Source organism: Hyaena hyaena, unplaced genomic scaffold (assembly GCF_003009895.1).
Source record: "Hyaena hyaena isolate Hyena2069 unplaced genomic scaffold, ASM300989v1 scaffold_308, whole genome shotgun sequence".
Lineage (NCBI taxonomy): Eukaryota > Metazoa > Chordata > Mammalia > Carnivora > Hyaenidae > Hyaena > Hyaena hyaena.
The window spans coordinates 831,857-858,809 of record NW_024080942.1 but is presented as its reverse complement, the minus strand read 5'-3'; the positions used below and the strand labels follow the sequence as shown (position 1 = coordinate 858,809).

At 65.3% G+C, this 26,953-nt stretch overlaps 1 protein-coding gene across 4 annotated transcripts in view; it reads left to right on the top strand.

Annotated features, from left to right (window-relative positions):
* The window catches only part of PLCH2 (phospholipase C eta 2), a 67,210-nt gene extending 41,929 nt beyond the window's left edge, over window positions 1-25,281 (top strand). For 2 of the 4 annotated variants that reach the window (XM_039248445.1, XM_039248444.1), the window contains 21 exons: window positions 403-549; window positions 2,400-2,643; window positions 2,809-2,938; window positions 6,840-7,010; window positions 9,162-9,255; window positions 9,456-9,659; window positions 9,878-9,998; window positions 12,011-12,182; window positions 12,569-12,676; window positions 13,852-14,010; window positions 16,636-16,722; window positions 17,110-17,192; window positions 17,518-17,615; window positions 17,696-17,878; window positions 18,173-18,280; window positions 18,831-18,955; window positions 19,033-19,117; window positions 19,343-19,489; window positions 19,964-20,043; window positions 22,136-22,433; window positions 23,899-25,281. In XM_039248445.1, coding sequence (XP_039104376.1) covers window positions 403-549; window positions 2,400-2,643; window positions 2,809-2,938; window positions 6,840-7,010; window positions 9,162-9,255; window positions 9,456-9,659; window positions 9,878-9,998; window positions 12,011-12,182; window positions 12,569-12,676; window positions 13,852-14,010; window positions 16,636-16,722; window positions 17,110-17,192; window positions 17,518-17,615; window positions 17,696-17,878; window positions 18,173-18,280; window positions 18,831-18,955; window positions 19,033-19,117; window positions 19,343-19,489; window positions 19,964-20,043; window positions 22,136-22,433; window positions 23,899-25,121 — 4,067 coding nt within the window. In that variant the 3' untranslated portion in view covers window positions 25,122-25,281. Of the gene's footprint in view, window positions 1-402; window positions 550-2,399; window positions 2,644-2,808; window positions 2,939-6,839; window positions 7,011-9,161; window positions 9,256-9,455; window positions 9,660-9,877; window positions 9,999-12,010; window positions 12,183-12,568; window positions 12,677-13,851; window positions 14,011-16,635; window positions 16,723-17,109; window positions 17,193-17,517; window positions 17,616-17,695; window positions 17,879-18,172; window positions 18,281-18,830; window positions 18,956-19,032; window positions 19,118-19,342; window positions 19,490-19,963; window positions 20,044-22,135; window positions 22,902-23,633; window positions 23,662-23,898 lie in introns of all 4 variants that reach the window. The other 2 variants (XM_039248447.1, XM_039248446.1) reach the window with 2 other exon arrangements.
* Window positions 25,282-26,953: the final 1,672 nt, after the last annotated feature.

The window sequence follows — 26,953 nt, the reverse complement described above, 5'->3', positions numbered from 1 at the left end:
CTGAGCGTGGCCTCAGCCACCGCAGCGCCTCGTGTGTCACAGATGGTGGGGCAGGTCACGGTGGTCACTGGGCTGGGATGGACAGGTGGCTGGAGCGAAGGGAAGCACAGCTGTGGAGGACAGGGTCCTTCCTGGGACCTCATTTGGCCCGGGACGGTCGGGGAGGGTGGCCACAGCTCACCTGGGCAGCTCTGTCTGTTTCTCAGCTTGGGCCTGTGGCCCCGGGCCAGCGCCAGGGGATATGAACCCGCCGCTGCGGAGGCGGGCGTGCGGGCGGGCGGATGGGCGGTCTCTGCATGCTTTACGCACATGGGGGTGGGAGGTAGGGCTGGCCCGGCTCTCACGGAGCCTCGTCGGTCTCTGTGTCGCTTGTCTTCTGCCCGCCGCGTCCACGATGTCCAGTGGAGAGATGCATGAGCGCCATGCAGGCGGGGACACAGATGGTGAAGCTCCGCGGCAGCTCCAAGGGCCTGGTCCGCTTCTACTTCCTGGACGAGCATCGCTCCTGCATCCGCTGGCGGCCCTCTCGCAAGAACGAGAAGGCCAAGAGTGAGCGGGGTGGCCGTGGGGGGGGGGCGGTCCTGGGGGGAGGGGGCAGCCCTGAGGGGGGCAGGTGGCCGCGGGGCAGCTGGGAAAGTCTCCAGGGGGCTACGGGCCTGGCACAGGCATCTGGTTGGCCTTGCAGTTTCAAGGGGACCTCTGGGTGCCAGGCATGGAGGGGACAGGGCCCCATGCCCTTCAGGGCCCTCTAGGACTCTAGGGACCGAGTGCCCTTTCTTGTGCTGGATCTGGAATGGGCTGAGGGGCAACAGGACCTTCAGTCTAGCCGGTTCTAGGCCTGCCGCCAACAGAGAGACCCTGGCTGGGCACACGGAGGGCCGGGCTTCAGTGCCACACATTGGCTCTGGCGGCCTGGGGCTTGAGGACTGGCACGGGCTGTGGAGGCTGCAGGGCTGCCTGGAGCAGGAGGGGCTGAGCCGGAGGGCTCTTGAGGGGCAGAAGGGCAAGGCCCAGGTCGGAGCAGGGCCTGTCAGGGACCAGGCTGGAGTCAGGAAGGGACACGTCAGGGTCCCCAGGCCCGGAGAGACCCGGCTGCGCCCGGGCAGGGCCTCGGCCCAGCAGTTGCCAAGGGCACGGCTGCCGCCACGGGGCCTGGGAGCTTGGCGCGGAGCCCCTGGAGGCATCCTGGTGGGGAGGGCTGGGGCCGGCCTCTGGGCACGGGCTGCTCAGATGGGGTTCCTCCGCTGTGCCCCGCCCTGCGCCCGTTGTGGGCATTGTGTGGGAGCTGGGTTTCTGGTGTGAGGCGGATACTGGCCCCTCCCACTAGGGCGACTTCTGTCCCCCAGCGCAGAGGGGACAGGGAGATGAGGTCATGGGGGCTCCCCAGGGAATGGGTGGTGAGGCAGAGGGGGGCAGGGCGGGGCTGGGGGAGGCCGTGTGCAGTGCTCAGAGCTGACTGTGGCCTTGGAGGGTCCCGCGGAGGAAGGAAAGGGGTGCAGCTGTTCCCTGCCAGCCCCCCTAGTCTAGGGCTGGGACCCCCCCTCCTGTCACGCACACGCATGCGTGCAGGGAACTGGAGGCCGGTTGGTGGGCTCCGCGCTCCTGGGAGCTCAGGGGGTGGGAGCAGAGGACAGCGGGGGCCGCCTCCCCTCACTGCACAGCCGGCAGCCCTGCGGGCACAGCCCTGCCCAGGATAACTCCCGGAAGGGCACGGAGCCCGCGGGGGAGGGCTGCCGGAGAGGGGCGGGTGGTGTTGGGGGGCGGTGAGAGCCGGCAGGAGGGTGTGGTGGTCAGGGCCCAGCCGGGGGGGGGGGCTCCCAGAGGGGACCCTGGCTGCTGGTGCCCTGCATGACTGGGAGGGGCTGAGAGCTCAGCGACCCCTGGTAATTTAGCTTTTGAACGCAGCCCCACGGAGCCCGGGTGCTGTGGTCAGTAATGGAACCCTCAGTGGACCTGGAGCTGGTGCCCGCCGGCAGGACCCCGCCCCCCGCCCCCCGCCTGCTGGGGCCAAGCTTCCTGGGGGGGCACCGGGGGGCGGGCCCATCGCCCTGTCAGAGTGGAGACCTGAGCTGGCAGAGCTCGACAGACGCCCTTGGCCTGTCTGGGCTCCCTCACTAGGTTCTAGGGAGAGGCAGCCCCCACGCCAGCGGGAGGGGGTGCAGGCCGCGGGGGCAGAGCAGAGCAGGGAGGGGCGGGCTCACCGGCCTCAGGATATCTGTACTTTTTCTTTTTCCCGCCCTGAGGGTCCCTTGAAATACCCCTTCCCCAGCTGCCCCCAGCCTCACATGGGAAGGGAACCCACAAAGGTACCAGGCTGGCCTCTTGGGGGCCGAGCGGGGAAAGCGGAGCCGGCCCCTGGGGACAGGCTCTGACCGGCGGCCGCCCCCGCCCGCCCGCAGTCTCCATTGACTCCATCCAGGAGGTGAGTGAAGGGCGACAGTCTGAGATCTTCCAGCGCTACCCGGATGGCAGCTTCGACCCCAACTGCTGCTTTAGCATCTATCACGGCAGCCACCGAGAGTCGCTGGACCTGGTCTCGCCCAGCGGGGACGAGGCACGCACCTGGGTCACGGGCCTGCGCTACCTCATGGCCGGCATCAGCGACGAGGACAGCCTGGCCCGCCGCCAGCGCACTAGGGACCAATATCCTTGGCCTGGGGGGGGGCAGACCCCTGGCCGGGCCATGCGTTTGGGGGAGGGGCGGGGCGGTGCTTGGGCTGGGGTCCACTGTTCCCACCTGCCTGCACGGGGGGGGGGGGTGGCCACTGTCCCTGCTGGACGCGTGTTGGTCCCTGACTCGGCCCTAAAGTGGCTGAAGCAGACATTTGACGAGGCGGACAAGAACGGGGACGGCAGCCTGAGCATCAGTGAGGTCCTGCAGCTGCTGCACAAACTGAACGTGAACTTGCCCCGGCAGAGGGTGAAGCAGATGTTCCAGGTGGGGCAGGCGGGGTCCCCTGGCGTGGGCACCCTGGGCACAGGCCCTGTGGGGCTGCAGCTGCGTCCGGAGAGGAGAGGAGGGGACCTGATGGGGAAGGTCCTGGGTGGGGCCTCTGGGCCTGCAGTAAATGGGGAGCAGGGGGAAGCTTGCCCGGCGCCCTGCATCTGCCAAGATGCCCCAAGTGGCTGCCTCTCTCTCTGCAGCTGTGCGGGGCCCTCCCTGGCCTGGCAGCCTAGGTGTTCCAGGCAGGTGTCAGGTCCCTGAGGGAGACCACCCCGGGAGGCTGCACCCCCTTTCCTCCGCCCCTCTCCCAACCCCCCAGCCTTTATGCGGCGCATGCCTGGGCCAGGGGGCCGCACTGGCCTTCTTGCTGCCTTAGCTCTGGTTCCCCGCCCCTGCAGCCTCCCGGTTGCAACCACCCTGGTGTTAGAAGTTATGAAAATGCGTCTGTCAGCTGGGAGGCGGCCTTTATTGTCTGTAATTAGTTTCTTTCCGGAACTCCTGCTGGAGCAGTGGGGAGGAAAGGTGGCATCAGTCGGTCCTGGTTTGTGGGGTTGATGGGCAAGCAGAGCCAGGAGGAGGCTTCTCTCTCTCTCTCTCTCTTTCTCTCACTCACACACACACACACACACACACACACACACACACACACACGCACAGCCAGCTGTTCCACCAGGCACGGCCCCCAGTGGCTTCACATGTGCTCTCACAGTAGACAGCTGGTGGCGCTCAGCTGGGGCGGGGAGCCTGCAGCTCAGAGCACATGGGTCTGTGCATGAATGCAGGGGTGAGTGGGATGCTCTCAGGCTGCTGGTCAGGGACTAGGGGGACCCACAGGATCCCTGCCTGCGCGGTGAGGAGCTGGTGGACGGCTCAGGCCTGCAGATCAGCACCCGCCCCCCGCCCCCTGCCCTTCCTACCTCCAGGGTAGCCTTGGGATGAGAGGCCCTTCCAGAATGGGCTGTCAGGGGCCAGGCAATAGGCTGGCTTAGAACTTGGGGTCCAGCTTGGCCTGTGGGGTGGGAGGAGAGGAGTGTACCCTCACAGAATGGGGTGAGTGTGCACAGGCCCCGAAGGTCCATTGCAAAGCCTTGGCTTGAAAATGCACCATGCTGGGAGCTCTGGGGAGCCCGTGCCCCCTGCCCCTCCTGGGGCCCCTCATGTGCTCTCCAGGCACAGGGCTCCCCACAGAGCCCTCTGACCAGCCCTTGGCCTGGCGATGTCTGGGCTCCAACCAGAGGCCCTTGAGGAGTCCCGGAGCAGTGGAGACAGATCCTGCAGCCTGTCTGTGGGGTCTGGGGGCGGGGGGGCCCTGGGCTGGATCGGGGGGGGAGTGAGCAACAGGGGTGGGGGAATGATGTTGGCCTAGAGCTGAGGGCCCCGGGCCCTGGGTAGCTCAGACCCAGGCAGCCTTGTCCACGTGGTCCCGAGTGCCTGGGCCTCCCTGGCCGTCACGGCCCACCTTGCAGGGCTCTGGGCCCCAGAGAAGAAGGGCTGACCTCCCGCCAGGCAGAGCAGCTCTGAGGAATCTCAGTGTTGTTTCCACCACCTTTCCCTAATCGAAGGAGAGGTCTGTGTCGTGGGTAGAGAGCGTGTGAACATAGTTTCATGAAGTCTGAGATAACTGTGGAGTGAAGGCCCAGTGTGGGCCTCGGGCTGCAGAGCTGCTCCAGCCAAGCATACCTTTCCCTGCTGCCATTAAGGTCTGTGGACAGAAGGGCTGAGGGATGATGCCGGGAGGCGCTTCTGGGGCTCAGGGCCCGGGTCTGTCCTTAGGGGCTTCCTGAGGACTTCATCCTCATAAAATATTGTCGTTCACCCTGCGGGCTGGTAGCTGGACAGAGAGCAGGCAGCCACCCCACCTGGGCTCCCCGCTGTCCCGCCTAGCACAGAACTCGGGGAGGGGAGGCCAAGTCACCCCGTGGCTGGACACTCAACACAGTGGGGATCTCCGCCTGGCTCCACCTACACCCTGGGGAGGGCTGCTGGCCTGGCTCTGTCCCAGGGGGGCCCTTTGGTCTGCAATGTGTGTCCTGGCCTGGCCAAGCCTGCCGGCCCTCAGACCCATGGCTGTTCTCAAACTGAGCTCCAGGCACAAAGAAGTCATTTTCTGATATGTTCTGGGCCCTTGCCACTGGCTCTGAGCTCTGGTCCTGCCCCAGCCTTGGCACGGATGCTGGGGTCCTGGGGTGAGAGGCTGTGGCCTCGCTGGGTGCCCACCTCCGTGCATGCCAGAAGCAGATGTTAGAGACCAGCCTTCCCAAGAGCAGTGCTCTCCCTGGGGACAGAGACATGGGGGTGGCTGTGGCCACCCGATTCCCTGTGATGCTCCTGGTTCGTAGAAGGCCTCAGGGACCTGGCACCCATCTCCCAGCCACCCCAGATTATGTCACCACATAAAGAAAGATTCCAGATGGCGCTCAGAGCTGGGAGCACTGCTGTCCATGGTGCTGACCCGATGTCAATGCCTGCTGTGCGACCAGCCTCCAGGCAGGTCCTGCTAACAGCCCCCCCTCACCCACCAGCCCTAAGCACTCAGGCTCTGGATCAGCACCTCTATGGGACTTTTCTCGTCCATTCCCCAGGAATCACCCTGGCCCCAGGTCACCTCAGGCTACCCTGGGCGGCCTGGCCTCCAGTTGCTGGGTGCCCTTGTCCTCTGTGTCTGTCCCCAGCCTTGGCATTTGGTGTTCCCAGGGTCTGACACTTCAGTAGAGGCTCCCTGAGTAAGTGGGTTCATGAAGAAGTTCGTGGTCTTACTGGAGTCTCAGTGGGTTTACCCCTGGCGGTTCCTGCAGGAGTAGTGTGAGCTGCCCTGTCTGCAAGAGAAAGACAGTGGCCATGTGCTCTCATCTGCGCTATGGAGACTGAAGCCTAGACACTCCTGTGCACCCTGGGGCCCTGTGCTTTTCTAATCAATGGGCAGCCAATTGTAATTACAGGCTCACATCCCAGGGTGGGCATTAACTCCAGGGTGGGATATAGTCCTAGAGTGCAATGTTGGCTCCAAAGTAAGGTGTTGGCCCCCAAGATGGGGTGTTGGCTGCCTGAATAGGGTGTTGGATCTCAGGGTAAAGTGTTGACTCCCAGGTGAGATGTTGACTCCGGGGGGCGGGGGGCGGGGGGGAGGGAGGGGGTATTGGCTCCAGGGTGGCATGTTGTCTCTAGGCTAAGGTGTTGGCTCCAATGTGGGGTTTTGACTCCAAGATGGAGTGTTGGCTTCCAGACTGGGGTGTTGGCTCCCTGGTGGGGTATTGACTCTAGAGTAAGATATTGGTTCCAATGTGGGGCGTTGGGCGGGGTGAGGTGTTGACTCCAGGGATGGGTGTTGACTCTCAGATGAGATGTTGACTCCAGGTAGGGTTCCCAGAGTGGGGTGCTGGCTCCAAGGTTGGATGTTGGCTCCAGGGCATGGTGCTGGTACCAGAGTGAGGTGCTGACTCTAAGGCTAAGGTGATGGCTCCAGGATGGGCTGACTCTAGGGTAAGGTGTTAGCTCCCATGTAGGGTGCTGGTTCCCAGAGTAGGGTACTGGCTCCCAGGTTGGGATGCTGGCTCTCAAAGTGGGGTGCTGTCTCCCAGGTGGGGTGCTGGTTCCAGGGTGGGGTGTTGGCTCTCAGTTCAGGGTGTTGATTCCTGGGGGGGGCATTGACTCCCGTAGTGGAGTTTTGACTCCAATGTTGGACATTGGCTCTCTGTGGGTGACTGTGTCAGGTTTAGGTGCAAGTTGACCACGAAAGTCTGGGGCTGGGAGGATAGGGTCAGATCTGTGTTAAAGGATCACTCGGTGGCTTCTTGGTGGGAGAGTCAGAGGGAGATGCCAGTAAATTCACTGTGCCAAGGATCCCAAGGAGCTATCAGGGTGGGACACTGGGGGACCCAGAGGCTTTGGCTTGCAGGAAGCCGACACAGATGACCGTCAGGGTACACTGGGCTTTGAGGAGTTCTGTGCCTTCTACAAGATGATGTCCACCCGCCGGGACCTCTATCTGCTCATGCTGACCTACAGCGACCACAAGGACTACCTGGATGCCGCTGACCTCCAGCGCTTCCTGGAGGTGGAGCAGAAGGTGAGGGCACGACAGCAGGCGTGGGTCCTGGTGTACTTGGCCTCGCCGTTGGCTCCCAGAGCACTTGAATCCGTTCACTGTGACTGAGAATCCTTCAGTCTGGAAGGATGGGCCACAGCCTGGCACTCAGGGTCCTCAAACCTGCCTCCACTTAGTGGGCCTGCTTTGGTTCCCATCATGGGCCATGCCAGCATATTTCAGGGTGCGTTCCCTGGAGGGCCTGAGTGGGTGGCTCCTCTGTGGGCCTCTGAGTGGCTCAGCCATGACCACAGACACTGAGCTTTCTCAAGGGAGCCTGCACTTGGCCGCAGCACCTTTAGCATGTAGCACGTCGTAGAACTGGGGTTGCATGGCCCAGCCTTCCCACCTGTTCCAGCCATGGGTCTGGCTAGCTTGTACCCCTAAGCCGCAGGCCCATTACCTCCACCTTTGATCCATTCTCCCGGTAGATGCCCAGATGCCTCCAGGTGCCAGAGGGGCATGCCCACCCATTTCTCTTGACTCTAGGCCTTTCTGTTCCATACCAAGAGGCTGAGTGCTCCCTGGGCACTGCCCTGTTGACTGGGGGCCCAGCATCTGGACGCTCAAGGATGTGGGCCCCTCAACCATGGGCCAGGCAGGGGCTGGGTGCCACCTGCTGTGGTGGGCAGGAGGCTGGAAATCCATAGTGGGAAGGGGGAGGGCCAATGTCTCCTTAGGGAAGAGCATCCCTGTGGAGGGGCCCAGGCAGAGAGTGTGGCTCCCACCCCAAGGGCTGGTGCGAGGCGGCCATGAGGACCAGCGTCCACACTTGTAACTTCCTGGGACCCTCAGAGACCCAGTTTTGGGCAGAGTGGGAGGGGCAGTCAGCCTGAGGTTAGGGGCCACGGGCAGAGGCCACTGGGCTGGTGGCTGGAACTGCAGGAGCAGCTGCGGGACCCAGGCTGGGTCTGTGTGTATTTGCCCAGGATTCTGCCCCCGCCCTGCCACCCCCACTCCTGTCCTGGGTTGGCTCCTGCCCCACCTTACCCCACGCGGCCGTCCCCAGGACTGTGCCCCCAGTTTGCTGGGGTCCGGTCCTTGTGGAGGTGTGCCTCCTCTCCAGTCCTGCTGGTGGGAGCCCTGGGGTCTTACCCAGGCAGGAGAGGCTGGCTCCAGGCTGGCTGGGTGCTGATGCCCTGGCCGCTCACTCCCAGCCCAGCCTCTGTGCACAGCATTGGAATGAGGCTGTGGGTTCTCTGTCCCTGTTGCTGGTGTACATGAGGGTGGAGGGTAGGAAAGTGGCCCTGTCTGGGATGGGCAGTACTGACTCATTATTCCCTGCCCTTTGCCCTGAGCTTTCCAGAACTCTTCCTATATCTGGGGCCAAAGCTGTCCACCAGGTGGGTGGTTTGAACCCTGACCCTGTCCCCAGACTCTGGGCCTCCCATGGTCCACAGCTGCTCTGGGCTCTGACCCCACTTGCCCCCGCTCCCCCGCATCACCTGATACGCCTCCCCCACCTCCGCATACGCTGGACTTGCTGGAAGCCCTGCTAGTGAGCCTGCTTCCAGGAACTGGGGGCTCCTAGCATGGGCTGCACCGCAGGGCCCCGGGAGACCACTCAGCCTCCGACTGGCGTGGGGGGCGGGGCATTGATGCCCAGGGCCGCTCGGGCTCAGCTTCCGTGTGCAGCTTTTCTGAGATGCATGTGGGGAGGCTCCCTGTGCCCCTGGGTCTCCTCCAAGGTGGGACTTGTTCTCTGGCACCTTCTCACACACATGGCTCCCTGCCAGGCCTGCCCTGGTCCGTAGCTCTTGAGACCCCGACATGGTGGGAATGAGGGGTGGCCCAGCTCATAACCAAAGACCCCTCCCCTGCATCAAGGATCCTGTCTGACAAGCTCTGCCAAAGCCATGTGATCCACCAGTAGTCCTCTGGCCACTGAATCCCAGGTCTAATGACACTAAGGGTGGCCAGGGTGCCCCCAGTCAGGGAAGCACACTGCAGGGGCCTGAGCCGCCCTGCTGCGCCCACCGTGGTCGGTCTCAATGTGACAATCAGAGGCAGGGTGGGAGGTGGCGCTGGTGCAGGAGGAGGAGGGGGTGCTGCCCGAGGCTAGCCCGGGCCAACGACGGGCCAGCCCGGGCCAACGACGGGCTAGCCCGGGCTTAAGCTCCTGCTCTGGCCTAGATGACGGGGGTGACCCTTGAGAGCTGCCAGGACATCATCGAGCAGTTTGAGCCCTGCCCAGAAAACAAGAGTAAGGGGGTGCTGGGCATCGATGGTGAGTGGGGCATCCCTGCGGTCCAGCTGTCTCGGCGGGCCGATGGGGGGGTGCTGAGGGGCAACCTGGGGGCCTGGACAAGTGGCCTGAGCAGGTAGTTTCCTGTTCCACATGGTGGGGGTGGGGAGATGATCCTGAGATGAGCCCCATGGTGGGGCCGGCATGCGGGCACTAAGCACTCGCCCATGCTCCCCACGCAGGCTTCACCAACTACACTCGGAGCCCCGCCGGCGACATCTTCAACCCAGAGCACCACGGTGTGCACCAGGACATGACGCGGCCACTGAGCCACTATTTCATCACCTCGTCCCACAACACCTACCTCGTGGGTGACCAGCTCATGTCCCAGTCCCGGGTGGACATGTATGCCTGGGTCCTTCAGGCCGGCTGCCGTTGTGTGGAGGGTGAGTGGTGGGGGCTGTAGGAATCCAAACCCCCGGGCTAAGGGCACTGGGGTCTCTGAGCAGGGTGTCTGCCCTCCTTCCCGGGCAGGGGCTGTGATAAGGCTTCTCCTGCTGTTAATTGCTGAGCAAGAGGAGCCCTCCAGTCAGTCCATGAGCCAGGGGTCTCTGGGCCTTGGCAGCCAAGCTCCTGGAGCTGACTGAGGTCCCCCTTCCCACAGTGGATTGCTGGGATGGACCCGATGGGGAGCCCATTGTGCACCATGGCTACACTCTGACCTCCAAGATCCTCTTCAAAGATGTCATCGAAACCATCAACAAATACGCTTTTGTCAAGAATGAGTGAGTGGCTGAGACTGGAGAGGGGGTGGCCAGTGGGGTAGGAGGGAGGGGCGCACATGGCTCTTCTTGCTACTCCCCCCACTTCCTTTCTCGGGGGCAGTGTTTGCAGAGGCCAAGGGGCTGATTTGGGGGTCTTTTGTTGAGGCTGAGGGTCAAGGAAGGGAGTGGGGCTGCAGCCCTGGAGAGAGGGAAGGCAGCGGGGGCAGGAAGTGACAGCGGATTGGCTGGTCAGGGTGCCTGTGCCAGCAGCCCCTGTCCCCACACACTAGGTAATCCCTGGTGTCAGTCTCCTGCAGCAGTGGTGGCTCTGACACTAATTACCCCCAAGAAGCTACTCTATGTCCAAACTCAATTTGCTGTCACTCAGCTATAGCTACAGACACTGTTGAATAAAATCCAATTTAGTTTCTGGAAATAGAAGACTGCCTCCCCACACTCAGAGTCACCTTCAAGTCCTGGCCAAACAAGGCTCAGAGGCAAGGAAAGAGCTAATTTAATGAGGGAGGGGAGGAGAAGCAAGATTGATTTAGGACATAGAAATAGAGGGGGCCCTCCTGAAAGAGCTTGCCTGACCTCTGTCTTAGGGCTGCCAGAAGGGAGTAGGAGTGAGGAGTGGTGGCCTGGCCCCTAGAATTACAGGTGAGAGAGGCATCTCAGGGTAGGGAAGCTGAGGCAGACAGGTGTCCTATAGCTGCAGAGGACCCAGGGACCTGTTAGGATCTCAAGACAGGGCTTGCACCTCATGTGCAACCTCATAGAGTCCCCCCCCCCCCCCCCAGGTCCTTGTGCTACAGGATTCAGTCTCTTGCCTGAGAAGTGGGGAGATGAATAACTTCATGCCAAGTCCTACTTGCCTTCTCCGCCTCACAGGACTTGCCCATCTCTTGCTCTGATTCACGCCATCTAGGTCTGGGTCACCTACATTTTCTAAAAGCATCATGCTGCCTTTTGACAAAAATCCAAGTAAAATGTGCACACAGTTAAAAAAAATAAATCAAACAGGCTCCTAGGTGTCCAGTTGGTTAAGTCTGACTTCGGCTCAAGTCATGTTCTCATGGTTCATGGGTTCAAGCTGCATGTCGGGCTTTCTGCGCATAGAGCCCACTTTGGATCCTCTGTCTCTCTCTCTGCCCTTCCTCCACTCACATTCTCTCTCCTCTCTCAAAAATAAATAAACATTAAAAAATTTTAAGTAAGGGGTGCCTGGGTAGCTCAGTCGGTTAAGCGTCCAACTTCAGCTCAGGTCATGATCTCACAGTTCGTGGGTTCGAGCCCCACGTTGGGCTCTGTGCTGACAGCTAGCTCAGAGCCTGGAGCCTGCTTTAGAATCTGTATCTCCCTCTCTCTCTGACCCTCCCCTGCTCATGCTGTCTCTCTCTCTCTCTCTCTCTCTCAGAAATAAATAAAACATTTTAAAAAATCAAAATTCAAAAAATAAAAATTTTTAAGTAAATAAATCAAATAACTAAGGAATATGTAATGACAATTCCCATGCTACACTCCCCATTCTGCACTATGAAGGTAATAACAATGTTCTACCAGGTGGTATGTGCCAGGCTTATGTCTCCTCTTCTTACGGAGCCAATGTTGGGACCCCAGAGCCATTCACAGTACAGTGTCTCCAGTATCTAGGTCAATGAGATTATTTTTCTCAGTATATTCATTGTTCCATATTGCACCTGTTTAGTCCACATCATTTTTAAACCATGACCTGCTGACTTGCTTAAATGTTTCCTTTTGTTTTCCTGGAGTTTCTAATTGCCTTTGTTTTTTCTTATTGGGCTATGAATGGCATGCTTTCTTTACCTGTCTCTAAAATCTCCCAGCTCCTTTCCCACCCACTCTTTCAAAGCCATTGATGGACCCCCTCCCAGAGTGGCTGTCAGTTCCATCCATCCTGGCTGCTGGTGAAGATCTCTTTTCATTCACTGGCGCAAGTGACTTGAGGTCTTACACAGGTGGGGCCTAGCCTTCCCCTGGCTTACTCTGCTCATTCAACTTTGGGACCACAGGTACCCAGTGATCCTGTCCATTGAGAACCACTGCAGTGTCATCCAACAAAAGAAGATGGCTCAGTATCTGACTGATATTCTTGGGGATAAGCTGGACTTGTCATCAGTGAGCGGTGAGGATGCCACCATGCTTCCTTCTCCGCAGATGCTCAAGGGCAAGATCCTGGTGAAGGTGAGCCTCTGCCTGCTCCTTCTCGGGCCAGCATCCTGCTGGGCCTCTGACCTCTGAGCTGTGGCCAGGTGAGGGGCAGTTGCCCTGCTCTAGACAGTATGGGGCTCCACACCATCTGTGGCAGATTTGAGGAGTCAGGGTAGACCCTGTCCCCAACCTGGCCTTAGTCTCCCTCCATGGTAGCCATTCATTTCAATTCAATTCAACCCAGGCATTTCCCTCCCACACTGCTGCTGCAAGGAAGGGCCGGGCTGGCTTCTGCCCCGTGGCCTGAGGTCCACAAGCAAGCTTGAGAAAGGCTCCTTCCCTTTGCTGCCGCTCATGTGGGTCCTGGCCTCCCAGTACCTCCCGCAGGACCCCTCCCATGGTCCACCGCCTCCCCCCAGGGCAAGAAGCTCCCTGCCCACATCAGTGAGGATGCTGAGGAGGGCGAGGTGTCTGATGAAGACAGCGCAGACGAGATCGAGGAGGATTGCAAACTCCTCAATGGCGATGTGAGTAGGGACTGGGGGGCCCTTCTTGGGGAGCGGGGGGGCTGCAGCCCTGAAGAGCAGGCTCACAGCCTTGCTGTGAGCAGGCAGCGGCTGAGCCAGGACATCGGGCGGATGTGAGGGTGTTTTGCACGGCAGCTAGACGGCTGGGCACACACTCAGCAGGAGCGAGGGGCCCTTCCCCGCCTGCTCCTTCACCCAAGACACGGACCCTGCACTCCCTGCCGCAGGCATCCACCTCTTCAGCCGGGAGCGCTGGGGCTGGGGGCTGGCTACGCTGGAAGGCCGGCCCGGGGAGTGAAAAGGGGCTTGGCGGGGGCGGGGGGGGGGACTCTGTAATTAGCATCTTCTCTCCTCTGGGCCCCGTTCTAAGCCACTGCTCCAAGGCGGGAAGGCATTATTTCTCCCCGATGGGCCATCGGATGGGAACATAATTGTGCAGGCGCGTTCTCGGCCCTGCTGCCTAATTGTTTTAGAAAGCCCTGAGGCAGCAGAACTCTTGCTTTGGAGGCGCCTGCATATTTCTCTGGCTCCAGGTGACAGGACTCCCCTGTTTTCTGATGCCTAGCGTGCACCACTCCAGCCTGGGCACCGGGGCACCCAGATGCCCACGGCCCGGGTGCCGCCTTGGAGGGGTCCGAGTCTGTCAGGGCTCTGATTGGGGCTGCTCCAGTTGGGGGGGGGGGGGGGCACCTAGAGGCTTGGCCCCTGGTGCTGGCGGCCCGGCCGTCCATCCCGGGCCCTGCCCATCTCCTGCGGTACATGGTTGCCCCTGGTGGGATCCCAGATCCTGAGCTGCTTTGAGCTCTTGGAGCCCAGCGTGGCCGCTGGGCACAGACTGCCTCCCCCGCTGGCCGGACACCTGAATCCCTGGGGAAGCGGTGTGCAGCTAAAGGGATGCGGGCATTAAAATCTGAGAGGCCTAGTTCGGGCCCTGCAGGTCACTGGCTGTGGCCCTGGGCGGATAGCGGGCCTGTGGGGTGCCCCAGGAACGGGCGGCATGAGGGTAAGCAACACAACGTGGGAGTGAGTGTGCGGCCAGGGCTGGGTGTGAGAAGCCCAGATGGGGTGCAGCCTCCCCAGCTCTAGCGGGCCCCTGTGGCCCTGCCTGAGACCCCAGGGGCCGTCACCGCGGCTGCCGCAGGACTGGGGGCTGACAGCAAGGGGTGGCTCGGCAGGCCGCCACCAATCGGAAGCGTGTGGAAAACATCGCCAAGAGGAAACTAGATTCCCTGATGAAGGAGTCGAAGATTCGGGACTGTGAGGACACAAACGACTTCACCGTGTCCACGCTGCCCACATCCAGGAAGCTTGGGCACAGGGCAGAGGGCAAAAAGGTGAGAGCCGAAGGCCAGTGACACCTACAGCCAGGTGAACGGCCTGGAGCATGAGGTATGTGCACACCGGTGCACGTGTGTGTGCGTACAGACATGCCCCCACCCTGTGCACACACCTGCACACACCTACTGGTACACACGTGCACACCTGTGCACACACCTGCATACATCCACTTGTGTGCTCACGCACACTTATACACGTGTGTGTGCAGACACGCCCCCAACCCCATGCAGTTGAACACCCACCTGTGCACACACCTACTTGTGTACTCACACATGCTTGTGCACATGTGTGTGCGTACAGACATGCCCCCACCCCGTGCACACACCTGCACACACCTACTGGTGCACACGTGCACACCTGTGCAGACACCTACTTGCATGCTCACGCACACTTATGCACATGCGTGCGCACACAGATACAATCCCAAACCCACGCACACACCTACTTGTGCAGAAATGCATACCTGTGAACGTGTGTGTGCAGACACAACCCCAAACTCACGCACACACCTGCACACTTACTTGTGTACGGACCCCCCCAAACCCGTGCACACACCCCCACAACCTACTGGTGCACACGTGCACACCTGTGCACACACCTGCACACACAAATTGGCGTGTGCACCCGTACCTGCCCGCTGGCCCTGCTGCCTGCCGCCATGCCTCTCCACCCCGGAGAGGTGAGCTCACACCGAGCTGCTTTGATTCTGATCATAAGGCCTCGCAGTCCTCACTGTGTCCCAGGGCGGCTGGCCGGGGGGAGGGGGGGCTCACTGTGTCCCAGGGTGGCTGGCCGGGGGGAGGGGGGGCTCACTGTGTCCCAGGGCGGCTGGCTGGGGGGAGGGGGTCACTGTGTCCCAGGGCAGCTGGCTGGGGGAGGGGGGGCTCACTGTGTCCCAGGGCGGCTGGCCGGGCGGAGGAGCACCCGACTGAACTCCAGGCCCGCTCGGAGGGGGCGGATGCCGTCTTCGGCCTGGAGAAACAGGCTGGGGGAGGGGGGGCTCACTGTGTCCCAGGGCGGCTGGCTGGGGGAGGGGGGTCACTGTGTCCCAGGGCAGCTGGCTGGGGGAGGGGGGGCTCACTGTGTCCCAGGGCGGCTGGCCGGGAGGAGGGGGGGCTCACTGTGTCCCAGGGCGGCTGGCTGGGGGAGGGGGTCACTGTGTCCCAGGTCGGCTGGCCGGGGGGAGGGGGTCACTGTGTCCCAGGGCGGCTGGCTGGGGGGAGGGCATTTACGTGGCTGCTCTGGTGTGGTTGATGGCCTGTTTCCTTGAGGTCCCCAGGGTGGCTGCCCCATCCCACCCCCTCCATGCAGTCTGTGGGCAGGAGAGGGTGGGCACTCCCCTCCGGGGACTTGCAGCTGTGTGGGGCTGCAGGATGTGCAGGGGTGTGGCGTGCGGGAGTGGGGTGGTGACAGCAGGCTGTGGCTGAGGCGGTGGCTGCTTCTCTAGGATACTGGGCCCGCGGGCACCCCTCCCTCATTGTGCGCAGATTTAGAGGCGCGCGTGCGCGGCGTGTCAGGCGATGTGCACAGAGCTGTGAAGCGCATCGACCTCACTGGCTGCAGACGCCTGGCACACGGCTTCTGGCGCCTCTGCCCACGTGCCACGGAGCCGTCAATGGCAGGAGGGAGATGGCTGGTGTGGCCAGGCCGGGGGAGGGGAGACACGTGTAAATGCCGTCTGGGCAGGCGGATGCCCAGTGCTGCTGCCGCCACGGGTCTGTGCCCAGTGTGCCTTCTGGGCAGCCCACTGGCCGGGGAGGGGTGGGGCATGAGGAGGGCAGGGCCGGGTCCGAGATGGGAGCCGAAGGCGTGCCTGTCCTGACTCCCCACGGGCCCAAGCTTCCCCCCAGAGCAGGCGTGGGCAGGGGCAGGGCAGGGGCTCGAGCGTGGGGGCGGCTGTGGGCAGCGTCTTGGGCCACATGCTCCTTTTCCAACATGTGAGCCGCGGTGGACAGTCTTCAGGTGGAGGCCAAGGGCACGGGCGCCACGGTGGGCCGTCTGTGGCATGAGGTCCTGTCCCCTGTGGCCTCGGGGCAGAGCTGACCATCGTGTCTTCCCGCATCGGGCCCAGCAGGGCCCAGCTTGAGCCCAGGTTGCCTCCGCCAGGTGACCAGGGGCCTGGCTCAGCCCCTGGCTGGGAGCCCGGTGGTCCGGGCTGGGGCACGGCTGGCGGGGAGGGGTGTGGGTGCGGACACAGGTACAAGATGGGCCCCGGCGGGCAGGGAAGGGGCTCCACGGACAGCGGCGCGGCAGCTCCCAGGAGCCCTGAGGGCGACGAGAAACGGCCGGCCGCTTCGGGGGCGCAGACTGTGGTGTCTAATTGGTAGAGCCTGGGTCTCCGCGAGAGCGGGGCGGGACGCCAGAGCGGCAGGGATCGTCGTAAAAGCCTTACATAAGCATGCCCGGCCGAGGAACGTTCCAGACACACACCCTCCCTGGGAGAAGTCAGAACCAGGGCCTTAATGACTTCAAAACCACGCTTCTGCAGACCTCCTCCGAGGTCCTCCCTCCTCAGACCCCTGCCCCTGCACCCCCAGGGCGGGCTGGGAAGGCTGCCTGGAGCCTCTGGCGCTGAGGCCGGGCCCCCCCCCCAGCACTGTCTCTCCCGCCCCCTCCCCTAGGCTGAGGACGGCGTGGAGTCCGGGGAGGACACCGGTGCCGGCAGACGGAACAACCGGATCCTTATGAGCGGCTTCTCCAGGCGCAAGGTCTGGGGGGTCCCGGGCGGGGGCAGCCTGTTCCCTGTCCCTGAGTGCCCAGGGTCCCCGTGCCGGCCGGCCGGGGAGCCTCCTTCAGCCCCGGGACCCCTGACCTGTCTTCCCGAATCCCGCTTCGGGCTCCTAGCTGCACCCCCCCGCTGGGGCTGGCGTTCAGAGCTGACCTCAGTACCCGGCGGGAACTGGACACGGCAGGTGCCTCGATGGCCACCTCCCCCACCGGCCAACGCCCCTGGGTCCCTCGGGGCCCAGCAACTGGCACACTGCAGAGGACAGGCAGGCCCAGCCAGGCAGCACGGATGCCAGGCCCCCGGGATGGCAGGTGGCCTGGCAGAGCCCGGGCCCCACGGGGCCTCACTCCGCCATCCTTCCACACAGAAAAAGAGCAGCAAGCTAAAGAAAGCGGCCAGCATGGAGGAGGAGGCTGAGGACCTGGACTCCCAAGGCAGCCAGAGCCGAGGGTCAGTGCCCTGCCCTGGACCCACGGGGGCAGTGGGAAGGGCCGGGTCCCTTGTCTGTGCAGGAGCGGGAGCGGGCGTGCAGGCCCTGGGTGGCAGGGGGCGGGGGCACCTGGGTGTGGACCTCTGGCGGGGCCGGACCGGCCAGCGTCCACCCTGCGCCCGCTTCTAGCGCCCGATGCGCCTGGGGAGGCATCCTTCGGTGGGCTCTGCGCCAGCACCCGCCGCTCCCGCATGCCAGGCCTCGGGGAAGCCTGCCTCGCAGACTGGGGCGCCCGGGCTGGTCCGGGTGGGGGGCTCCTGACCCCTGTCCGCACCCGCTCTGCAGGGCGAGCCGGCAGAAGAAGACCATGAAGCTGTCGCGCGCCCTCTCGGACCTGGTGAAGTACACCAAGTCTGTGGGCATCCACGACGTGGAGGCGGAAGGTGGGGGGCCGGGCGCCCGGGGGGCCGGGGCGGCGGGGTGCTGGCCCGCATGTGCCCGACGCTGCCCCCCCGCACCGCAGTGGCGTCCAGCTGGCAGGTGTCGTCCTTCAGCGAGATGAGGGCCCAGCAGATCCTGCAGCAGAAGCCGGCCCAGTACCTGCGCTTCAACCAGCACCAGCTCTCCCGCATCTACCCCTCCCCCTACCGCGTGGACTCCAGCAACTACAACCCGCAGCCCTTCTGGAACGCCGGCTGCCAGATGGGTGCGCCGCGGGGTGGCCGGTGGCCGTGGGGAGCCCCTACCAGCCCCTGCTGGTGTCACCTGGCCGGCGCTGCCGAGGGGCCCCGGGACGTTTGCCCGCGTTCCTGGGGTGGACGGGCGGCTGCGCAGGGCCCCGGGGACGTTCTGCCGGGACGCACGCCCCGCTGGGGCACAGCTATGACCCCGGGGTCCCTGCTCACGCAGGTGAGCCCTGGAGTCGGGCAGCCGTGCAGCGGAGGCGGGGGAGGCCGGCTAGGCGCTGACCTGGCCACGTCGCCTCCCTCCCTCCCCGTAGTTGCCCTGAACTATCAGTCGGAGGGCCGGATGCTGCAGCTGAACCGGGCCAAGTTCAGTGTCAATGGCAACTGCGGCTACGTGCTCAAGCCCCCGTGCATGTGCCAGGGTGAGGCCTGGGGGCCCAGGGACACGGAGCTTCAGCAGGGCCATCTGGTGGGTCAGCCGGGGACACGGCCCCCAGGATGCCAGAAGGTGGGGGTGTGGCGGAGGACCCCCGCTCTGCCAGGAGTCCATGAGGAGTGGACCGGGGAGCCCTTCCCCGTGCTTGGCCCCACGAGGTTCCCCAGGATGACGTGTGTGAGGGGCTCCCCACAGGACTCAGGCTGAGGGACCCCCAACCACGTGTGGCTTTCTCCCCTTTTCAACCCAACCCTGCCCGCTCCCCTCCCAGCCTGCATTTGCCACCTCCTCGAGCGATGTGCTCACAGAGCCGCTCCCTGGGAGCCCAGCACCCGGCCCTGTGCCGGCGGCCGTGTGCCGAGAGGGGGGACGAGCTGTGCCCGGCCACAGGGTGGTCACGTGGGCGGCCGGCACGTGGGCGCCTGGGACCCCTGCCCCGGTCCAGCAGTAGGCTGCGGTGGGGTGCCCTGCCCGCCCTGCGAGAGGGTGGGGGCCGGCCCTGCTCTCCCTCAGCCTGGCACCCCCGTGCCCCCCAGGCGTCTTCAACCCCAACTCCGAGGACCCCCTGCCCGGGCAGCTCAAGAAGCAGCTGGTGCTTCGCATCATCAGCGGGCAGCAGCTCCCCAAGCCCAGGGACTCGATGCTGGGGGACCGGGGCGAGGTAGGAGGGGCCTGGGCTGGTGGGCGGGGCTGGGGTGCCACGCCAGGCCTGGTGCCACCCCCGCCCTCTGCCCCCAGATCATTGACCCCTTCGTGGAGGTGGAGGTCATCGGGCTCCCCGTGGACTGCAACAAGGAGCAGACGCGTGTGGTGGACGACAACGGTGAGGCCTGGGGGCCACAGGGGAGGGCGGCGGGGGGGGGGGGCCACCCTGTGACCCAAGCAGCCGGCCAGCTGCCCCTTGCAGGAGCCTGTGTCAGAGCCTGGTCCCCAGGTTCCCCGGGCCGGGCGGCCAGCCCCGAAGGAGGCACCAGAAGAGGGTGTGGGCCCAGGTGGCCTGCGGGCTGGAGTTGCGGTGGGAGGTGACGCCTCTCCCGGTGGCCTCTAGGATTCAACCCCATGTGGGAGGAGACGTTGGTGTTCACTGTGCACATGCCTGAGATCGCACTGGTGCGCTTCCTCGTCTGGGACCATGACCCCATCGGGCGTGACTTCATTGGGCAGAGGACACTGGCCTTCAGCAGCATGATGCCAGGTGGGCCGGGCACTGGCGGGGCAGGGAGGGCAGAGCCCGGGCCAGTGTCCCCCATTATAGAGACCAACATCCCCAGCTCAGGTCAGCGTCCCCTGCAGAATCCAGTGCCCCCGCAGAGCCCAGTGTCCCCAGAGAGACCGGTCCCCCCCACAGGCCAGTGTCCCCCGCAGGTCAGCTGAGACCAGGACTGGGCTTCCTTCTGTGAGTCAGCCCCTGCCACGAGTGGGCCTGGGGACACACAGGGAGCTGAGGAGGAAGGTATAAGGCCACGGGCACTTTGTGGGTGGGATGGAGGAGGGGAGCCCAGTCTGCGGAGTCTCCCCAGCCCCCAGGAAGAAGAAGAGCTGGATGGAGCGATACCAGAGGGCTTCTTGGAGAAGGAGGCCCCAGAACTGGGCTCACGGGTTGTATTCAGGGCCTCGGGACCTGCGAGGAGAGTGCGGGGCAGGGTGAGCCGTGACCTGGCTGTTTCAGGCTATCGGCACGTGTACCTGGAGGGGATGGAAGAGGCCTCCATCTTCGTCCACGTGGCTGTCAGTGACATCAGTGGTAAGGTGAGCGCCACCCAAAGGGCCACCTGCCTTGGCCCCCGTCCCACCCCCGCCATGTTGCCAGGCAGTGAGGCCCAGTGGTCACCTCTCTGGGCCTCTTTCTCCACCTGCAGAATGGGCGGTGGGGACACCTGGCCTGTGTCCCGGGGCTGCAGGCGCCAGGAAGCAGACACCCTGGCCCTTCCCGGGTCCCCCTGTCCCCTCCTCGTGTCTCCTGACCTCCGCGCTCCTATGTCTCAGGGTCCCCGGTTCTCCGTCCCTCTCTGGAAGGTGTCTGCCTGGCTTTGCTCTCGCCCCCCGCATCCCCGATGGGGGTCTCACTCCATCGCCCCAGGTCCGCAGAGCCCCGGGGGGCCCCGGTTCCGCTCTCGGGGCCCAGGCGGGGCCTGCGTGTGGTGGTCCGTCCCCTGTGCACGGGCGGCCCGTGTGGTCCTGGCGCTGCCTCTCTCCTGCCACCGCGTGGCCCCGTGGCCCCGTGGGCCGCTCGGCTCTGGCCCAGCGTCAGCCCGTCCATCTGTGGCGTCTGCCTGTCTCCGCGGGCTCTGCGCGGCTGTCGGTGTCTCACGGCCTGCACTCTGTCTCTTTGGTCTTGCAGTGGACTTCCCTATGTCTAAAGTCTACCTTTAGAAGGACAGTCCCGTTAGGAGCTCGAAGGTACCCCAGCGCCGGGGCGGCGGCCCCGCCGGCCCCCTGCATGCTCAGGCCGCCCATTAGCATCCGTGATTCCTGGTAGCATTTTGGAGACTTGTCAGCTCATGTGACATGGATCGTGCTGTGGTTCTGGGGTCCCTCGGGCCATGTTCAGCCACAGAGCAGCATTTACGAGGCAGGTCCAGGACTTGAGCGAGGCCTCCTGTGCATGGACCCCTCCCGGCCGGCCGGCCCTCCTCCGTCCTGTCTGCCGCCCCGTGTCCCCTGCCCACCTGTGTCTGCTCCTCCGGCTTTGAGCCTCCCTGGCCCCCTGCACCCGTCGCCCCCCTGCCCTCGCTTTTCCTCTCTGCCCCGCCACGTGCTCCCTGACTCCGTGTGCCCGTCCCATCTGGAGTGGGGTGGGGAGGCCCCAGGGACCAGGAGCTCTGAGCTTGAATCCTGGACCTTCTTCTAAATGACTTTGTGGGCAACTTTGACCAAATTGCTCTGGATTTGGGATCTTGAATCGGGAAGCTGATTCAAGTGCTGGCCACTGTCACACCTCCGCCCGGAAGTGCCTCCGCGTCACCGGGGAGTGGTGGCTGCTGTTGGGGCCTCTGCATGTGAGGACCCTTCTGGCCTCTGCACTCTGGACACGCAGCTGCTGGCCTCTCCGGTGTCAGCCTGGGTACTTGCCAGCTTGGTCCCAGGGACCTCCAGCTGCCCTCAGGCAGGGAGGCTGCAGGGAGAGGCCCTGGCTGTCCAGGGAGGCCCGAAGCCAGCAGCAGTTCAGGGAACGCTGAGCCAGTGTGGGGCCTGACCTTAGGGCTCCGTGAACAGAGAGCAGGGTGAGGCTGGCAGCAGCCCAGGAAGGCTTCCCGGAAGAGGCAGCACGTCTGGGGACTGGGCCGGGCAGGGACTTGGGAGAGCAGACCGCTGGCCCGCACTTGGCTTTGCTTGCTTCCTCGGCCTCTGGCGCCTGAGGGCGGGGGAGAATGGGAGCAGAAGGTGCCCGCTCCCCTGGGGGTTCCTCCCCGTGTCAGCGCCGCCCCGCGGGCCCTGGGCCAGCCTGCTCTGGGGTCCCTGTGAGGGGTACATGGTGTGGGCGCAGGATCCAGGGCTCGGGGAGGACTCTGGGGGGCCTCGTCCGTCTGGCCGTCGCTGGGCCCACCTGCCCTGAGACCTGTACACCCTCCAGCCGTGCTCAGGGGAGGCGGGTGCGTTCTAGTCTGCGCCAAGGCCGCAGCTGCCGCTGTCCCGGAGGGGGCGCCCTGGACGCCCTCTCCCATACCCACAGCCCCGAGTGGCACAAGCCCGACGCATTCGCTGGTGCCCTCGCCGAGCTGGCTCTCGGGCTGCGGGAGGCTCAGTCCCGTCCCCGCCTGCCGGAGCGTGCCGGGGCCGGGCTGGCAGTCCCTGGTCCCCAGTGCCCGGCTGCTGGCTACGTGGGCTCTTTCTCTTGCAGGTCAAGCAGGCTCTGGGCCTAAAAGGCCTGTTCCTCAGAGGCCCAAAGCCCAGCTCCCTGGACAGTCATGCTGCTGGCCGGCCCCTGCCCCGGCCTTCCGTTAGCCAGCGGCTCCTGCGGCGCACGGCCAGCGCCCCGACTAAGAGCCAGAAGCCGAGTCGCGAGGCCTTCCCGGAGCTGGTCCTGGGCACGCGGGACCCCGGCTCCGAGGGGGAGGCCCGTGACGTGGCGGCCCCCAGCCCCGGCCCCGCTCTGGAGGCCTCCGCCCCGGAGGAGCAGGGCAGCCGCAGCCCCCGAGGTAAGGCGCCGGTGGGGAGGAGCCCGGCGCGGGAGAGTCTGGCCCAGGGGCAGCCCCCCTGTGCCCCCGAGGGCCCCGGACCCGCTGGGATGGCCGCCACCTGCATGAAGTGTGTGGTGGGTTCCTGTGCTGCTGAGGACCCCGAGGGCCTGCGGCCGGGGCGGCTGCCCAGCCCGGGGCCCACGGCCGGGCACGAGGCCATCAGCCAGCAGCCCCGTGCCCGGGCGGACTCGCTGGGGGCTCCCCCAACAACCGCGGGCAGAGGCCGGGGGGCCCGGTCGCAGGGTCCGGGCGGCGGCGGCGGCGGCTCTGTGTCCTCGGACTCCAGTGGCCCCGGCGGCCCTGAGGTGGCCCCCCGCCAGCCCGAGGGCGCCCGCAGGCAGGCAGGGGCCCTGCAGAGGGAGATGAATGCCTTGTTCGTTCAAAAGCTGGAGGAGATTAGGAGTAAATCCTCCATGCTCTCCACCGGTAAGACCAGACGCTCCTCGGTGGCGTCCTCTGTGCCGTCCCCCACGCTGCCCCTCGGCATGGCCTGGGCCGGGGGTCCCTGCTGCGCTTCGTGTCCAGAACCGTCGCCTCCAAGTGCTCGTAATGGCTTCATTTCCCATTGCTCCCTGCTTGCCTGAGGGTCCCTGTAGCCACCAGCACCCCTTCCCCGCCTGACTGTGACGGCCCGCACAGACGCCCCCCCCCCCGCACACCCCCTCCTCCCCTCCAAGCGCCTCAGTGAGAGCAAGTCTGACCACAGCTGCCTCGGGGGCTGAGGTCGGCGCCCCCAGTGCCCACGTAAGCCGGCTGCTGCTGCCCTTCCTAAGCCCTGGGGGCAGCTTCCAGCCCCCCCCCCCCCGCCCCAGGGCCAGGCCGCAGGTGTCCTGCCCCTGACTCTGCACTGAAGGCCTCTGGCGAGTCTGGCGTGGGTCAGTGGCACCCTGCAGAGTGGCCCCCGCTGCCCCCGAGATCCCTGGACGGTGCCCAGAGTGCAGGAGCGGCCCCTGCCCCTCGGCCCTGGGGATTCATGAACGGCCTGAGCTGTGCTGAGCACCCGCTGTGACTGGACCCCAGCCTGAGGAGGGGCTGAAAGCTGAGCGTCCCCTCGCGCCCCCTCCCTGCACCCGCCCAGCCTCGCTGTCTATCCACCTGCCAGCCCCTCCCACATGCTGACCACCTGTTCTCCTTTCTGTCCCCACGCTGCCTCTGTAGTTAGGGACTGAGAGCAGCCGAGTGCCAGGTAATGGGGCCCGGTCCCCTGTGCACCCTGTGCTGTCCCGGCCTGGCCTGTGAGGCGGGCCCCGTGGACCCCGCCCATGGGCACAGGCCTGTCCGCCCCGTCCCAGCCCCAGCAGCAGCGGAGCCGGACGGCAGGGTGGGGGCAGCTGGTGCACATGGAGGGGCCCGGCTGGTGGGGGTCCCGTGGGCACTGTCCGTGGGGGATGTGCCTGACACCCTCCTCTCCTCTCGTCCACAGACACCCGCCCCTTCTCTGTGCAGAGGTCGGGCTCCTCCCTATGTGGCCTGGAAACCATTGCTGAGGAGCCAGCCCTGGGCCCCGGCCCCCCACCTCTGGTGGCTGCCCCCCCCAGTCCGTCCCCGGGAGGGCTGCCGTGCACCTCAGGACGTGCCATCCAAGTGGCGAGCCCCCCAGCGGTGGCCCTGGGAGCTCCCGTGCCCTTCCAGCTCGGGACCCGGAGCAGAGGGGACACTGAGCAAGCCCTGGAAAGCCAGTGGCGCGTGTACAACGGAGGGGGCGCAGGGGGGGCCTGCGAGGGCGCCCCTAGCAGCCAGACGGTCAGAAGGGCGGACGCTGAGGGGCAGGTGCCCCCGGAGAGCCCGGGCGGGTGGCGGCCCTTGGCTGGGCCCCGCCCCACCGTGTACTCGGACGCCACGGGCGGAGACCGGCTCTGGCGGCGGCTGGAACCGGGTGGCCGCCGCAGCAGCGTGTCTTCGTCCTCCAGTGTGTCCTCCAGCGACACGGCCATCGAGCTCCCCCTGCCGGGCCCGGGCTCGGGCCGGGACGGTGTCTCGGGGGCTCCGGCCGGACGCCTGCCCCTGCGACCCTGCTCGGCCTCGGCCGCCCGCCTGGACCTGCCTGCCGTGTCCAAGAGCAAATCCAGCCCTAACCTGCGGGCTGCCGGCCAGCTGCCCGCGGCACTGGAAGAGCTTCAGCCCCGTCTCCTGGCCCCTAGGCCGCCCTGGGGCCGCCTCCCCCTGGTGGGTCTCCGGGACTGCCCTGCGGCCGCCAAGTCCAAGAGCCTGGGGGACCTGACTGCTGACGACTTTGCCCCTCAAGTGGAGATCCTGGGCCGGAGCCTGGGCCTGGCGAGGGAGGGGCGGGCCGGGCGGGGGGTGCGGCGGGACGCCCTGACGGAGCAGCTGCGCTGGCTCACGGGCTTCCAGCAGGCCGGCGACATCACCTCGCCCACCAGCCTGAGCAGCGCGGGGGAAGGGGCGCCCGGTCCCCCCGGCTTCCTGCGGCGCTCCTCGTCCCGCAGCCAGAGCCGCGTCCGCGCCATCGCCAGCCGGGCGCGGCAGGCCCAAGAGCGGCAGCAGCGGCTGCAGGGCCCGAGGGGACCCCCCGGGGAGGAGCGGGGCACCCCCGAGGGTGCCTGCTCCGGGGGCCAGGGGGGCTGCGGGGACGTGCCCGCTGCCTGCAAGGGCTCCGCTGCCCCTGGCCTCCTGCTCCGACTCTGAGGGAGGGGCCCACCCCTGGCCCTCCGTGTGCACCCCTCCCCCGGGGAGGAAGCGGCCCGGCCCCGCGTCGGGGGCTGTTTCCTGACGTTAAGATACACAAGAGAGGTATTTAAAATTTAAGAGACAAAGCTTCTACTGCATTAAAATGGTGCCCAGTCCTCTTCCACTCGTACATGGTTTTCTGCAGCGCGGAGGGTGCAGGGGTGCGGGGGCCGCGCTGCTGCAGGGGCGTGGGTGCAGAGGGGCGCAAGGGGAGGGATGCGCTGGTGCAGGGGTGTGGGGGCGCGGGTGCACAGGGGCGTGGGGGCGCAGGTGAAGGTGCGCAGGGTGTGGGTACAGGTGTGTGAGGGGCACGGGGGTTGTGGGTGCAGGGGTGTGGGGGGGTGGGCGTGCAGGGGTGTGAGGGATGCGGTGTCTGGTAGGCGTAGGTGAGCAGGGGTTCTGGGGGTGTGGGTGCACAGGGGCTAGGGGGTGCAAGGGCACTGGGGATGGGCTGGTGCAGGGGTGCAGATGCGCAGGGGCATGGGAGTTGCGGGTGCAGAGGGGTGCGGTGGACGCTCTGGTGCAGGGGCGCAGGGGGTGCAGGGGTGTGGGTGAGCAGGGGCATGAAGGGTACGGGTGCACAGGAGGTGTAGGTGAGCAGGGGCACAGGGATGCGGGGCATAGGAGTGCGGGGATGCAGGGTGTGGGTGTGCAGGGGTGTGGGAGGTGCAGGGGTGTGGGGAACGTTCTGGTGTAGGGACACGGGGTGCGAAGGCACAGGGGCACGGGGTGCGGATGAGCAAGAGCACCGGAGGTGTAGGTGAGCAGGGGTGTGGGGCTGCAGGGGAGCGGTGGGGGCTGCAGGGGCGAGGTGGGCAGAGGCATGGGAGGTGCAGGTGCTCAGGGGAGCGGTGGGGGGGTGTAGGTGTGCGGGTGCACAGAGGGCGCATGTGTGCAGGGGCGCACTAGTGTGGCCCCAGGGAATGCTTGTTACGTGCCCAGAGCTGCCCGTTCCCTGCCCACCTGTGGCTGGCTTGGTCCGCACGGAGGCTGCTCTGGACGCCCTGGACTCCGAATTCCCGGCCACAACTCCAGCACACGTGTCAGCGCCTGCCTGGCGCAGGGGGCCCCTCCCCCGCCGCCTGCCTTGACCGTGAGCTAAGCGTTCCCCGGCCCAGGTCTGTGTGAGAACACCCCTGACCTCTGTCCACAGAGGACCTGCTTGGTGGACTGGCCCCCAGGCCCACTCTGGGACAGGGGACCCCCAGCCAGAGGACCCCTAGCTGGGGGGCTGCCCTGGGGAAGCCGGACGCCGGCTGGGCCACAGGTGATCCGTGCCTGGGCTTGCCCCCCACCCGGGCATGTGGCCTCTGTAGGAGCCACCTGGGGTGCCGGGACCACCAAGGACCGCTGTGACAGGCCGTGGGCCTGGCTGGGAGGCTTAGTGTCCTGCCACCAAGATAAGACCGTGGGGGAGGTGGGTGCGGCGCGAGGCTGAGTGTTGGTGGGTGGGCACACCCTCCCCCCAGGGGTCTGTAGGCCCTAGGGCCCTGCACCAGCCTCTTGTCCATCTCCGCGAGGGCCTGGGTGGAGGGTATCTGCTGGCCCCACACCCCCCAGGCCCCCCAAGCCCCTGGGAACCCTCCCCCACTCAGTATGGGGTGCATTTTTGTGGGAAGCTGCACCCCAAGGCCAGGAGCACCAAGGCAGGGCACTCAGGTGTGCCTGGCCTTCGGGGACCCTAGAATCTGGGGTGCAGTGAAGGGGGTTCTGGCCAGGGGTGGGGTGGGGTGGGCGGCTGCTGGGGTTCCCAGAGGTGGTGCCCACCTGCTCGTGAGAAGTAGGGGCCA